The sequence below is a fragment of the Schistocerca cancellata genome, chromosome 3 (assembly GCF_023864275.1).
Source record: "Schistocerca cancellata isolate TAMUIC-IGC-003103 chromosome 3, iqSchCanc2.1, whole genome shotgun sequence".
NCBI classification, from domain to species: domain Eukaryota; kingdom Metazoa; phylum Arthropoda; class Insecta; order Orthoptera; family Acrididae; genus Schistocerca; species Schistocerca cancellata.
This window is the reverse complement of record NC_064628.1, coordinates 513317341-513334053: the sequence shown is the minus strand read 5'-3', so window position 1 is coordinate 513334053 and position 16713 is coordinate 513317341. Positions and strand designations below refer to the sequence as shown.

The 16713-nt window shown below is 37.8% G+C and overlaps 1 protein-coding gene across 1 annotated transcript in view; it reads left to right on the top strand.

The window, feature by feature from the left end:
• The window catches only part of LOC126176390 (synaptotagmin-5), a gene marked incomplete at its 5' end in the record, with an annotated part of 216406 nt that extends 200069 nt beyond the window's left edge, over positions 1-16337 (top strand). The window contains one exon of the mRNA XM_049923547.1: positions 15415-16337. Within this exon, the coding sequence (XP_049779504.1) occupies positions 15415-15573 (159 nt within the window). The remainder of the gene's footprint in view (positions 1-15414) is intronic.
• Positions 16338-16713: the final 376 nt, after the last annotated feature.

Below are 16713 nucleotides of genomic sequence, written 5' to 3'. Positions count from 1 at the left end.
AGTGACATTACCAATTGTGTCCAAACAGGACCAACATGCTCTTATTCTTTTCTTGGCTGCCAAAGGACAAACACCAGTAGACATACATCAGAGAATGAAGAATGTGTACAAGGCAGCTTGTCTGTCAAAAACCAGTGGAATAGTGCACCGTTCCATGCTGCTTCATAACAACGCACATCCCTGCATCGCAAATTTTTCAACACAGAATTTATGCCAACTCAAATGGGAGACACTTGAACACCAGCCCAATGGTCCTGATCTTTCTCCATGCAGTTATCATTCCTTCAGTCCATTAAGAAAGCTGATGATTCCTATTGGACAAATATGTGCAGCAAGCACTTACAGTCTTCTTCAGACAGCAGGAAAGTGTTTTACCAAATGGGTATTTATTTTTCACAGTTACAGCCTATTATCTGAAAATCTAAAATAGGCCATACAATTCACAGTTCACTGGAGAGTAATAAATTAGGTATTAATTATTTATTTCTGATACTTAATTTTAAAAAAACTACAACTGTTTCTACTACTACAAAACTGCATTAAAACTCTTAATCAATTACCCTCCTACTAATCTACTACAAACACTACAGAATTTTGTTCTCTGTTTGTACATTTATTTTGGTGCATTTAACTTGTAGACAGTTGTTTTCATTACTGGATCCACCCTCATACTACCCCAGTTAACAGCCATAGTCTGCTGGATTCCTTGGGCATCGGACAGCACATCAGCAGCGTTTCCACTATAGCAAGTAATTCCAGCTATCACTGCTATTTCTTAAAGTCCACTCTTCCATGATCATCTGTACCAATGCAATGTAGATTCTTGGGACAGTATTTCATTCAGTGGTTGCTAACCTCAATTATCTTCTCTTCATCTGCAGAGTATGTTGTCTAGCCTAGATGGCAGCATGTTGATTTATGGTTAAATGCCTCATTATGTTTACCTTGGCCTTCCTGCATACTGTTGCTGCAATATTGTCCAAGATGCACCAGGTCAGCTTGCTCCTTAGTGCTGCTTTAGAATACAATCTCCTCAATACTTAGTGTCCATTACCTGCTGCATCTTCATAGAGTTTGCAGTCCCACAATCTGTGTTCTGGTGTGCCCACACTGCCACAGCTATCATTCATCTGTCTTCCAATTTTGTATAGATATGTGGTGTAAGGGCCAAGGCCAGTCAGGTAAGGTATCAGTCCACTTGATGGGTTAAGAATCTCACTTTTAATCTCTCTTTGATGGTAGAGAGAAATTCGTATGTTATCCTGCCAGTACCTGAAGTGTCCCATTCATTTTCCACATGTATAATGTGCAATCTTTTATTGCCTTTTTCGAATTTGCCTCAGTCCCAAGCACCCTTTGTACTTCCATTTGATTTCCTTTCTTTAATCAGTAAAAGGCTCCCTTTTTCCTAATTTCCAAGTCCACCCTTTTTCCTAACTTCCAAGTCCACTGGGCATATTACTAGAAATACTATTAAAGTATCATTCAAGGTAGTGCAATAGGGGCCCATTAATATTAGTAGCATGCATTGTTAAACTCTTCTCACTGCTGAGGCTGGCTTCATTAGATGCAATCTATGAGCCCCGACATTTGCACCATATCCTATGAGAGGTGCTAATATAGTTTGGCAGTATCCTCTGAATGTGTTCAAGGGAAGCTGAAATTGTCTATTTGCAATGGTTATAATTTTATTCATCACATTTGTTCCTTTTCTGACTGCTTCCTCTACATACAAAGTTATGACATTCATCCTGAAATACCCCTAGATATCTTGTTACTATGCTTCTCCTAATTGTAACATCATTTAATTTTACTTTAGGATTTCTTATTAGGTTCCTTTTCAGCAGGAGGTACACTGTTTTCGAATTGCTAGAGACAATTTAACACTTCAAAACCAGCCCTCAAGTTTGTGGATGGCCACATTACATTTGTCTTCTATAATTCTTCCAGAGTCACCACTTGCAATGAACAGCACGTAATCTGAAGATGCCATCAGCCTGCTTTCATGTAACTTCTGTAGTATGGAATCCAGTGCCACATCCTAAAACTCTGGACCACATACTGATCCCTGCAGACAGCCTTTTGTTATTGTCTTTGTTATTTTCTTTCCCGGGAATGTTAAATAAGCATGTCACCTGTGGCAATAATCTCTCAGGCAGTTATACAATGCTCCTGGACACTCCAGATCCCTAAGGCAACCAAAGAAAGACAGCCACCATATGTAATTGAAAGTGCCAGCAATATTAATCATCACTCCTAGAGTGTACTTAGAATGAGTATCTGTTGCTAGCAAAAGCTTTATTAATTGTGTCTTCAGTTGACTTGCCTTTTCTAAACCCATACTGGTGAGGGTCACCCCATGTAGCAGTCTGTGATTTTGTAATCTTTCGCATAATAGTTTTTCAAATATCTTGCCGAGAACTCTCAAAAGACAAATTGGTCTGTAGAATCTGGTTATCATTGGATCCTTATCTTGTCCTTTATTAATTATTACCAGTTCAGCTTTCTTCCACAGTGCAGGCACCCTTCCTTGCAAGACACCCATTGCACAGATCACACAAGTAACTATCTAGTTGATCACATGAGACTTGTATTACTTTGGCAGGGATCCTGTCTGCTCCTGGAGATTTTTCCTTTTTCAACCTTAAAATTGTTTGCCTAATTTATTCTTGTGTGAAGGGGTGTACAAATTTATTGTTCCAATATTCTTCCCATAACCTATACCAATCATCCATCTCACCTTCCTCTCCATCGTCAGGAATTTTCCATTTGCAGGGCAGCTGACTGTTCCCAACTTTCTGTTACTGTCCCATCATTCCTTTTTTGCATGGGTAAGACTGTTGGTGACTGTATTTTCTCACAGACTATTTTTATGGTACACCTCAGGGATAGGTTTCTAAGTTAGCCTCCATGAATTTCTTCAATCATTCTATTTTTGTTTTCCACAACTCTTACATTGTTTAACATACCTGTATCTATGCAACATTCAGACTCTTTCTTCTTGAGTCATGCTGCTCTGTTGTAGCTTCCTAGCTCTTCTTGTTTCACATCTTAATTTCTGCAGCACTTCAGTCCAGATGCAAGGTACTCCTTTAGAATGACACCTACTGATAGATATTGATGCCTCCATTGCTCTAAGTATAGCCACTGTAAGTTCTTGTGTTTTAACATCTACATCACCACCCAACAATGGAATTGTTGGACACTAAAACACTCTTCTTAGTTCTTCCCTGTTAGCATTCTTGATCTTGTATTTGGACCTTACACACATTTTTGCTGTGGCATCTTGGATTTCCCTTCCAGTGATGGTGTAGTGTGTGATACTGTGGTCACTCATTGTCATTTAACTTGCAACTTTCCAGCCCTTCATACGGCATGCCACTGCCATATTTGCTACGGTGATGTCGATATTGACATTGCTCCGAGCCTCCTTCATAGGCTGGCAGATTGTGAGATGCATTCAATACCTGTAGGTTGAGTTCCACAACAGCTTCCTCTAGTTGTCAGTCAGTTGGCTATGTCAAAATATTGACCTTGCATGTGCATCAACAGAATACACAAGAGGCTTAGTTCATCCTTGGTAATTAATATCCTTAAGTGTCAGCAGATAGTCATTGATCTCATCACTAAACTGAAAACACTGGACACCTTGATGCAACTTGCTGCCATAGGACATTCCCTTGTGGGACTACATGGGCAGTTATTGGCATAATGGGGACCTTTCCTGCCTTTGTGTATGGCTCTTGGATTTATAATACATCTAACTGCAACTGTTCTGCCACTCTTCTAGCCTCATGCAATACACTGACACTTCTCATTGCATTAAGCTTTTCTATCTTTATCTCCATTAGAGGTGATGGGTATATATCCAACTGTCCTGCCCCACTTGCCTATAACTATAGAATATATGACCATGTGTCATCACAAAGTTGTTGTACAAAGTATTTAAGAAGAGTGATTCATTTCTTCTGGCAGAAACCTGCTTCAATAACTTCTCCAGTTTTTCCACTTTTGTTGGCAGATTTGCAGATTTTTCACTCTGTGATTCCTACAGATTTGTTCAAATGGCTGTGGAGTTACTGACATTACATCCCTATAAAGTACTATAGCACAAGAACGTAAATTGGGTGACACTGAAAAAGGTTGTGGTTTTGTGAATGGATTTTGAAACTGCAGAATGTAATGCAATTTCCTAAGCAGGTTTCAGAAATGCTGGGACAATGAGGAGAAGCAGTTCTGTTATCTTCTTGCTTAATATACATCAGTAATTTACATCATGATGGAGAAAATGACCCTAACCTACCCTTGTTTTTGGATGTATCACAATTCCATCTAAGTGGGTACGTTAATTCACAAAATAACCATTATTGGAGTTCTGATATGCCTAATACAGGGTGATTCAAAAAGAATACCACAACTTTAAAAATGTGTATTTAATGAAAGAAACATAATATAACTTTCTGTTATACATCATTACAAAGAGTATTTAAAAAGGTTTTTTTTTCACTCAAAAACAAGTTCAGAGATGTTCAATATGGCCCCCTCCAGACACTCAAGCAATATCAACCCGATACTCCCTCATTCCACACTCTCTGTAGCATATCAGCCGTAACAGTTTGGATAGCTGCTGTTATTTCTCGTTTCAAATCATCAATGGTGGCTGGGAGAGGTGGCCGAAACACCATATCCTTAACATACCCCCATAAGAAAAAATCACAGGGGGTAAGATCAGGGCTTCTTGGAGGCCAGTGATGAAGTGCTCTGTCACGGGCTGCCTGGTGGCCGATCCATCGCCTCGGGTAGTTTCGCTCAGGTAGTTACGGACAGATAAGTGCCAATGTGGTGGCGCTCCATCCTGCTGAAATATGAATTGTTGTGCTTCTTGTTCGAGCTGAGGGAACAGCCAATTCTCTAACATCTCCAGATACTGTAGTCCAGTTACAGTAGCACCTTCGAAGAAAAAGGGACCAAAAACTTTATTGGCTGAAATGGCACAGAAAACGTTCACCTTAGGCGAGTCACGTTCATACTGAGTTGTTTCCCACGGATTCTCAGTGCCCCATATACAGACATTGTGACAGTTGACTTTCCTGTTAGTGTGGAAAGTTGCTTCATCACTAAACACAATCTTTGAAATGAAAGATTCATCTGTTTCCATTTGAGCAAGGATAAAATCACAGAAATCGATTCTTTTAATCTTATCAGCTGCAGACGGTGCTTGAACCAATTTCAGACGATAAGGTTTCATAACTAACCTTTTTCGTAGGACTCTCCATACAGTTGATTGTGGAATTTGCAGCTCTCTGCTAGCTCTGTGAGTCGATTTTCCTGGGCTGCGAACAAATGCTTGCTGGATGCGTGCTACATTTTCATCACTCGTTCTCGGCCATCCAGAACTTTTCCCTTTGCACAAACACCCATTCTCTGTAAACTGTTTATACCAATGTTTAATACACCACCTATCAGGAGCTTTAACACCATACTTTGTTCGAAATGCACGCTGAACAACTGTCGTCAATTCACTTCTGCCGTACTCAATAACACAAAAAGCTTTCTGTTGAGCGGTCGCCATCTTAGCATCAACTGACGCTGACGCCTAGTCAACAGCGCCTCAAGCGAACAAATGTACAACTAAATGAAACTTTATAGCTCCCTTAATTCGCCGACAGCTAGTGCTTAGCTCTGACTTTTGTCGTTGCAGAGTTTTAAATTCCTAAAGTTGTGGTATTCTTTTTGAATCACCCTGTATATTACACAAGTAATCTCTGCATGATCAGTAAATAGGAGTACAGTGTGCTATTAGCATTGAGAGAACAACAGGCCCTTTTTTCCAGGAACCAGTTAACATTTAGAGGCATGTTGCAAACAGTTTGCAGCCTTTTGTTACTAATTAGAGAACATTTTTTCACGAGCGCTCAGTATGACTCTGCAACTGCACATACAGCCAGCTTTTCATTATAGGAAATGTTTTGACTTTTTCAAGTTAGAGTTGTCACTAACATCATATGGCTCCCTTGTTCCCCCAATTTAATTGCCTGCAATTTTTACCTCTGGTGACATTAAATGAGAAAATGTGCGTAGCAAATCCACACACTTTATACAAACTTAAAACTAACATTCATCAAGAAATTGCTGCCATTTTTCAGAGGAAACTGCAGAATGTAATGAACAATTTCCTAGGCAGGTGTCAGAAATGCTGGGACAATGAGGAGATGCAGTTCTGTTATCTTCTTGCTTAATATACATCAGTAATTTACATCTCTTTTTATGTGTTTATGTTACATATGTTAGAAATAGCTTATATGACAAACTGTACTGTGTTTACTGTTGACCTCCTGTCAGCTGCATCATGGATGCAACAGCCCAGCCTCACATGCTGGTCGCATGCCATTAAAGTGGTTGCATCAGCAGAAAGCTGATTACCTGAAAGTCTAATACACACGTATTTCCACAATGTAGCTGATAAGTAATTATCAATATGTGTCCCACAAATACACTGAACTTACTCAAATACTGTTTGTATACAAAATTTAATTTTTAACTCATAGCTTTACAACTAACTGCCCACAGTATTTGTTCTTTACACACTTAATATCTGCAGAGCCAGAGATACCAAACCAGGCTTTTAGGAATGGTCACTAAAATGTGGGATTACTGCCTAGACAAGCAATGTTAACTGTCATTGAATCAACAACACACAAAATCAAAGAAATTATCAAAGTTAATCATCGTTAAATCAATAATACACAAAAATCAAATAAATGGTTAGAGATACAGAGACTTGTGATGGGAGAGATGGATGGAATTTGTTTTTATTAGCTCATGAGGTTTAACACACTGTCATCTTTGGAAATTGATCTATAGCTCAAATGTAAAATGGCAAGCAAAGAACAGCCCAAAGCCAAATAAAGGAGCCACCATAACTTACTTGGAAATATCCAGAGAAATCAGTTATTTCTGAATCACATAGGCCACTGTTGGGTTTGAATAAAAATCATATGAAATATGAACTTGATGTCTTTCAATAGCACTGTGTCATTTTTTTAAATGGAAAATGTAATTATTTCTGGAAATGAATTGACATGAGTTCATTGTATCTTTGCAAGCAGGCCTTTCACCTCTTGACATTTCAAAATATCTCCATTTGACTTAAAGTCAAAAAATATATGTTTGCACAAATGAGATCTCAACTTTCTCATAGTGACTGACAGTACCTAATTATTCACACATGTTAAAAATGTACAAGATTAACAAGATGAACCATTTTGGTTTAAACTAAAGCTTCTTGTGAATGACTACTCTGTAATTCATTGTGGTGGCTACAATACCTTTCTTGTTTGGTCACTGGGTATTTTGTTTGTAAAGCAAACTTCCACTAGCCCATGATTTTCTTGAAATATCTTGCAGTTGCATTCATAACTTATCAAAATATCCACACTACTCCAATATTTACTTGTGGCATACATAAGTCATAAAAAGTCTCAGTCCTATTATGCTCAACCTTTGAAACATTGAGAAAGCTCCAGGTTGTCATCAACTGTACTCGTATTGTATACAGGGTGATTTCTTCCACTGTGTACAAACTCTAGGTATTGGTCAACAAGATGGTATGGAACAAAAATGGTGTAATGAACTTACATCCAGAAATGCATGGTTTCCATGCTGTAGACCATTTATTCAAACATACTTTGTGACAGAGAGTGTACCATGCAGCCACTGTTACTGTGTGCATAGCTTCCTCATAGAGGGTGGTACTCTTCCTCATATGTCATGCCCTAGTGCCCTCTCCTGCCATAGTAATTGGCACTGTGTCCAATTCCCTTCTCTTGCTGACTCATCTTGTAGTGGATGTTATACATCATTGTGCACAATGGTTTCATATTTGAATTGAGAGCTTGCTGGTATCATGTTTACTTACAGAAAGGAAAATGGCAATGGGCAGTAGGCAGCAAGGTTGTATCAGGAGACCTATCCCAGCTGACAACTAAAGCATTCAATGTTTGCAACAGTGTTCCACCATTTTTCTGAGACATTGTCATTTCAGGAAGCAGTAAATCATGAAGCACATACGCGAAATGTTCGGACACCACACTTGGAGGAAAATGTGATTAACACTGTAGAAGGCAACCACCGTGTCAGTACCAGGCAGTTGGTCTGCCAGTACAGAGTAAGCCAGATGACAGGGTGGAACATTCTCTGTGACAGTTGTCACTATCCTTATAATTTACAGCATGTGCAGGACTTCCTAGCAACAGGTTTTCTGCATCAGGAACAGTTTTGTCACTTGTTTCTTCACCAGGCAACCACAGTTCCGGGATTTGTGTCACCCATCCTTTTCAGAGATGAGGCCACCTTCATGCAGAGTGGTATCTTCAATTTTCATGACAGTCATCTGTGGGATAGTACACAGAACTCTAATGGTATGGTGACAGCAAATCATCAGTATCTGTACAGCCGGAACATGTGGGCTGGGATAATTGGCAACTGTGTTGGACCAGACTGCTTTCCGTGTCACCTAACAAACAGGAACTATGAGGGTGGGTTGAAGAGTTCTCAGAACAGAGCAGAAAAGAAGTACTTACATCACTGAAACATTTTTTTATTTTTTCAATGTAGTCTCCTTGTAGATCATTGCACTTGGTCCAATGATGTTCCAGTGCCTTCATCCCATCTCAAAAACGAGTTTTCTCCATGTCTACAAAGTAGTTGTCAACTCCGGCTACCAGTTCTTCATTTGAAGTGAATTTTCATCCATCAAGAAAAATTTTCAGTTTTGGGAAGAGATGGAAGTATGATGGAGCCATATCAGGTGAATAATGTGGGTGTGGCAACAATTCATACCTTAGTTTGTGTAATTTTTCCATAGCGACAGCACATGTGCGGGCGCACAATGTCTTGACGGAAGATGACTTTCTTCCTTATTAAACCTGGCCTTTTTTCAAGTACCTTTTGTTGCAATTTGTCCAGGAGGTTAGCATAGTATTTTCCAGTAATTGTTAGCCCAGTGGGGAGATAATCTACAAACAGAATCCCCTTCACATCCCAGAATGCTGAAGCCATTATCTTTCCCACCGAAGGAATTGTCTTTGCTTTCTTTGGTGGCAGAGAATCAGCATGTTTCCACTGCTTTGACTGTTGTTTTGTCTCTGAGGTATAGTAGTGCCCCAAAATTTTCATCTTTGGTCACAAACTGGCACAAAAAAATTTTGATTGTTTCTCCTAAAATGGGCCAAATATTGTTCCGATATGTCCATTCTCATGCGTTTTCAATCCAGCGTCAAGAGTAGCAGCACCCATCTTGCAGATAAGTTTTTCATTTCTAATTCTTCAGTTCAAATGTGATATACCCTTTCAGATAACATCTGGCAAGCATGAGGAATTTCACACACTTTCAATCGGTGATACTCCATGACCATTTTGTGTGCTTTTGCAATGATTTCTGGAGTAGTGACACATCTTGGTCGACCACTGTGCGGATCATCATCTAAACTCTCTCTAGCAAATCTAAATTCATTTGTCTACTTGGCAACAGTTGAATATGAAGGAGCAGAGTCCCCCAATGTATTTTGGAAATTTGCATGAATGTCCTTTGCTTTCATAGCTTTCTTTACGAAGTACTTAATCACTGCTCAAATCTCGATTTTTTCCTCCTTCGCAAATCACTATGCGGGAACAACAACAGAGCCATGTCACCACCACAGCTCTCTTCCAAGAGCACTGACGTGGCATGTGTTTACAGGCAACAATCCAACGAATATCATGTGAACAACTCATTGCACTATCACTGACCTCTCGTGGTGATTCCGAGAACTTTTCAAACCACCCTCGTATCAATGTTTCTTGTTGATGACTTTGCCTCGCCTCCTGGAAGAAGTGCCATTGATGATTCAAAGGCTTATGTGGCTGATACATGACAGAGCTCCAGCCCACTTCACCATTAATGTCTTGACATATCTCAGTCAATAGATTGGACAAGGGGGTCCAGTTGCACAGCCTGCTCTTTCAGCAGATCTCAACCCATACGATTTCTGATTATGGGGCTATCTCAGAAGTATTGTGTATGCAGAACCCATTCCAGATGTGTAGACAATGGAGCAGTGTATTCATGCTGCCTTTGACACTGTTTGGATGCAGCCTGGCTGATGTGAGAGTTTGAAACAGAACATGCTACAGTACATACACACGTGTTGAGGCACATGGAAGCCATTTTCAACAAATACTGTAACTGTGGCTGCATGGTACACCACATATTAGACCACAGTCTCTGTAACAATGCATGATTGAATAAATGGTCTCTAGCATGGAAACCACGCATTTCCAGACATAAGTTCATTAGACCCTTTTTGTTGCATATACTTCATCGATAAATCCCTAGAGTTCACACACGGTGGAAAAATTCAACCTGTAAGAAGACAGAACATGTTAAAAGTTAACGATTTTTCTGGCTTTCAAGCATGTAACATGAAATGAAATGTCGTGTGGCTAGGGCCTCCCATTGGGTAGACCGTTCGCCTGGTGCAGGTCTTTCGAATTGATGCCACTTCGGCAACCTGCGTGTCGATGGGGATGAAATGAAGTTGATTAGGACAACACAACACCCAGTCCCTGAGCGGAGAAAATCTCAGACCCAGCCAGGAATCGAACCCAGGACCTTAGGATTGACATTCCGTCACACTGAGCACTCAACTACTGAGGCCGGACAGCATGTAACATAGAATGAATATATGAAGGTCTTTAGAGAGGGGGATTAAACACTGATTGGCCTTAAATAAATGAAAAGTGTACATAAAATAGGCCTTAAATAAATGACAAGTGTACATAAAATATTATTATCTTACTAAAAGTTACAAGCACTTATGGTTACTTTTCGACAAAGTCACTGTAAGCACATTCTTCATGGCAGTATCCTTATAACATAATACCGTACATTTATTGTTCAAGCAAACACAAACATAGCTAGAGAGCTTACCACCACAAGATATTAGCAACTGAGAAGTAACACAACTTTAGATTTGCAGACAGCAAAAGTAAATAAGTTTATAAAAGTAAGGAATAGTTATAAAATCTTGTTTTGTAATATTGAAGAACAGATTACTTATATAAATGAATAGTTACCTTAGTGGTGCATAATGGTATTTTAAGCACTTTTGATCAAATAAAGTTTAACACCATTCTGATATCAGAATCAGAATATTTTTGTCATTCTGTACCATTAGTAATAGTCATACTATGGTCATATTGTGCTTTCACTAACATCAAGCAGCCAACTCACATCTCAGCCTTTATTGCGAAAATCTAAATTCCTGGTTAGAAGTGTACCTTTATCCCTATTATGAACTATGGCTTTACACAACACTAATGATATAAACAAAATATAGAAAATAGTTACATACTATCACAGCATAGCGTAAACCACAATGAAATGTATTGCCCTCTTTTTTGATCAGGGATGAGAGAATTGAAATGTCCTAACTGATTGAAAAGTATACCAACACTGATTCCATATTCTGTTGCACCAGAAAGGTAATTTTTGCACAAATAAAATGTACATGTGGAAATGTTAGTAATGAAACAGTTAATGACAATAATATTTTGAGAGAATGAATCTTGTCATACACTCATATTAAAATGCTACCCTCATTTTGTAGACATCAGCCATATTCTCAGTCAAATGTATTACTGCATTAAATTATGTCCTTCAATGTGAATCGGGAGGTGCAATATTATTCATGCCTCAACTACAACGGGTTTCTGTTCCCCATCCACTCTGCATTGGATATTACAAGATTCTGTCATCCATTTTCTTGGCATAGTTTCTATTTTTGTAATTTCTCTTCCTACAAAATTACTCTTATATGATGTCTACCATCCTATCAAAGATGAAAACTTGCTTCATCAGAGAAAACAGCTCTAGTAAGACCTGACTTGAAGATTTGCTGTTCAGCTTCCTACATCAAATAATGACCATAATGTAAAATCTAAAGATGAATGATCTAACATGAACAGATTACACTTTAAATACATTATAGCTTGTCACTGAGCACAATGTAATTAATAATAATAATAAAAATAATAATAATAATAACAAATAGTTTGTTTGTCTAATAATTACTTTTACAGTTGTGGACATAGTCCATTTATACATTATATGCAACAACATTAAAAATCCTTGATGGAGTACAAACATTTATCAATTAACAATTGCTTTAATTTTGTCTTAAATATGTTTCCATTTAACAGTTTTATATTATTTAACAGCCTGTTATAAAAATGTCTTCCAGCAGAAAATGGATGACGAATTGTTGCTCTTTTATTACTAAATTTTATGTGGTAATCTTCTCTTTTTCTTGTATTATAATTATGTATTCCACTATTGGAAATGAAATGAGCATTTGGCGTCATTGGCTGGGAGGCCCCTTACGGGGCAGGTCCGGCCACCGTGGTGCAGGTCTTATTACATTCAACGCCACACTGGGTGACCTGCGTGCTGGATGGGGATGAAATGATGATGAAAACAACACAACACCCAGTCCCTGAGTGGAGAAAATCCCCAAGCCAGCTGGGAATCAAACCCAGGCCCCTTAGGATGGCAGTCCATCACGCTGACCATTCAGCTATCGGGGCACACATTTAACTATTGATTACTTTATGCTCCCTATTTTCTTTTACAAACAGTAAAGTTCTGACAATATATACAATGTGTATACTGTTAGTATGTTATACTTCTCTGCAGGACTGATGTTTACAAATAGTAGCTATTATCCTAATTGCTCCTTTCTGGGCCCTGAAAGCCTTCTCAATGTATACTGTTGGTGCCCCCACCCCGAATCTCGATACCATATTGTAGATGGGAGTGTATAATTTGTCTTAAGACAAGTGGAACTATTATGCTAGAATGGCATTTTAGCGTGTAGGTGTTACAGTAGACTTCTTTTACACATGTAGCCATGTACCATTCCATGTAAGATGCTCATCTACTATAATACCCAGGAATTTATGTTTTTATCTTGTTTCAATTGACAACTAGCTCAGTATACACTTGTCTTGATTTATAATTTAGCAGAAACTCCATCAGAATTGTCTTGTCCTTATTTAGTGCCAATTTGTTTTTTGTGACATATTCTGTGATGAGGCTAATGTTCTGTGTTATTATGTACTGCTAACTGTTTTGTAGAGTCCTAACTTATGAAGGAGGTATTGTTGGCATAATTTACTAGGTTTGAATTTTGAGAAATTACTATATCTTTGATGTACGATAAACAAAAAAGGCCCGATAATGCTTCCCTGAGGGACACCATAATTAAGAATTTTATAAGATGATTTTACTGTTTGTTATGTCCCCCAGTTGTATGTTACAGGTTAACACATTGTCTCCTGTCCCCCATAAGTTTCTAATTTGTATAGAAGAATAGAATGATTTACAATGGCAAACGCTTTGGATGGGTCTAAAAAGGTGACAATAACTTTGTTTCCATCATCAAGTTTATTCAATACTGCTTGAAAAACTGTAGCTACAGTTGTTATTGTAGATTTGCCTTTCCTGAAACAATGCTGAGAGCTTTTTAATAGATTTTACTTACAGAAAAATGATTCAAGTTGATCAGGAAGTAGCCTTTCCAACAATTTACTAAGTATTGATGTCAATGAAATAGACCTATAATTTTGTATATCGATAGTTATTCCCTTTTTATCCACTAGCCTTATTTCAGTGACTTTTAACAGGTGAGAAAATGACCCCTGACAGAAATAGCTTTACAGAGTTCACTAATATACAGAAGCCAACTCTGTTTGAGCAATGGGGTTTGACACCTCTCTCCTGTGAATAATTATATTTTATGGTGCCAATATAATGGTTTGTGGAATGTACAATGATGACCAACATATAGTCATCAAATAAACTAGCTCACATGTCTAAAATTGTATTTATGCCCTCAGCTCTGCCAATTGGGCTCAGAATTTTCCTAATTAGTTTATGTTTCCTCCTTTGCAATGAACGATAAGGAGTTTTTTCCAGGAAATGGAGTCAATTACTTTCTTGCCTTTCTTTTTATGGCAAACGTAGAATTCATCATCCTCTTCACCATCAGATGAAACACCATAACGCTTTCTTCCATATCTGAACTGTCCTGATGTTCCTTGATTATTTCCACTGCATTCATTTCCCAGTCTTCTTCTGGTACATTGTCAATTGTTTGTGGTACACTTGGCACTACATCTGAAGAACCTGATGTGGAACCCAACACACCAGAAATGTCATTGGGACATGTGTTAATCCATCAAATACAAGTTAATGTATATATTTCTTTCTTGTGCCCATACTGACCTGTAATAAGATGATGATAGTATACTGTTATCCACATACATTCACAGATAGCCATAAAGACAGTCCACATATCAGGTGTAACATATGTAGTCGCATTGCATTTGTGGAATATGCATGTGTATTTGCCAATGCTATTTTATTGCATGTGTATTTGCCAATGCTATTTTATCGGTGAGTAAGTAACTATAAGTGAAAGACATTCCTACATAAAAGACCTATATGAAGCATCAAAATCAATAAGCAGACACTATGGACTTATGTGATAATATGGCCACCTGACATACCTGAGATACAAAACGGCCTCACACAGTCAACCTGAAGTGGGCAATATCACCGCATGACTGGCGCTAGTCTTGCAACTAGGTTGAGGAATATAAAAGGGGGCAGCTTGGTCTGCACATGCATGGGCCACCTGTTACAAGAATACATAGCTTTGTATCTGAGAGATCCCACGCGACCATTAGACTGTCAGTGTGTGATAGTTTAGCTTTCTTTTATAGGTTAAAAGGTCATAAGGGGTTATGATCCTGTGTCATCATCTTTTTCCCTTTGTTCTTCTTGGTAATTAATCTTCTTACTTTTTTTTATTGTGTCCTTTTAATTTACTTTATTTTCTGCTTTGCTTGGACTTTTATTTTCCTCATCCTTATTGTTTATACTAAATCTTTGATATTTGTTCTGTGTGGTTACAACTCTTTACCTAATATCTTCCCCTGTCTTTTGGCTGTTCTCTCCTACAGTATTTCACTGTGTATCAGATTTCACTGTGTTACATATTACACTTCATTGTGGATTTCTAGCAGACTCTAAGCTTTTGCATCTCTTCCAGATAGATTTTTCATGTGTTTAATGTGCTCACCACCACTGAAAAGACAACCCCACAGCTTGATATTCAACCACATTTTATTTATGGCTATGACACTATTTCCATACTTTATGTTTCTTTATAATACATTTTCCTGTAAAGATGTAACAGTATAGAATAGCACAGACAAGAGAAGCAAAATTATTAAGGTAAGCATGAAGCATTACGATTTTATTAGTGTAGAATGATAATGGGTTCTTAAGTTTGTTTCTTTATTTTCAACTAGGTATGTGTGATGGACCAAGGCAATGATCTCATTGGACACACTCCACTTCTGGGATGTTGTGTAATTGGTCCACAAGAAGAGGGTCCTGAGCAAGATCATTGGAGAGATATGACCCAAAGTCCACGAAAGGCTGTGGCAATGTGGCACACTCTCAGATAGATATATCAAGACAGGATATCTACCTTCAGCATATGATTTCTCACTGGATCAGCAAATATGTATTTTTCCCTGAGGGCTATGGTCATGTGGCACTCTCTCAGGTAGATCAATAAGCAGATCTGTTATTATCACACCAATTCTTTTTTATTTTTCTCCATTGTAAGAAACTTCATGTCCAGACATTTTAACACACTGTAGAATTCATAGTAAAAGTTAGAAAAGGCTGAGATATCTGGTAACACTTAACTGATTTACACCATCAGTGATTCTGTGATGCAAATATCTTGGGGCAATAATACAAAGGCTAGTTCCAAAGTGGGAATTACACATGTATTATTTCATTTCACAAAAAGATAAACATTCTTGTACAAGTATCACCATATGACTTAAATTTTAACACATTTGGAAAATGAGTATTGCTTCATTGGCGTGAACAGACGTGTTGCATAGAAAATATTATATTCAATGTGTGTCATAGGTGGCACAATATATTCCTAATAAATGTAATTATGTATATAGGAATTTAAAAATCAAAGACCAAGGAGAGTGCAGGTCTCAAAGTGATGTCAAAAGCAGTCACTTTATGAAGCTAAATTTAACTGCACATCCCCACATCTCAAATTCAACTGTAAGAATAAAGAAATACATTTAAAAATTGAAGTTTTGAACTGTATCTGGAAATATTCAGAGACTGTAATCATTAGCTTCCTCTCTTTCCAGCTATCTTGGGTGTATCTCTTATCCTTTGGAACAAAGGAAGTGAAATTAAATCTGAAAATTAGGAAAAATATCTATTATATTTTGGACATGGTTAGAAAACAAATGTAAATCACATATTGAAATGCTGATTCTACACAATTTATAGAAAAGTTACGTTCATAAAGTCAAGGGGTTGCAAGTTTGAAGTTGTAAATACTATAGTCACATTAGATTAAATATAAGAGATAAGTTTTTCATCAGTATAAAAAACATCAAATTGTAAAAGAAAGTCATAACTGTACATTACATAAAAAGTAACCTACTTTAACTTATTTTCTTTAGTTTTTCCCTTGTATCCAAAATTGGGGGAAGTATTACAAAGAAAGGTATTTTTTATAGTATGGTTTCTTATTTCTGTAGGACTCTTATCTGTGAAGGGCA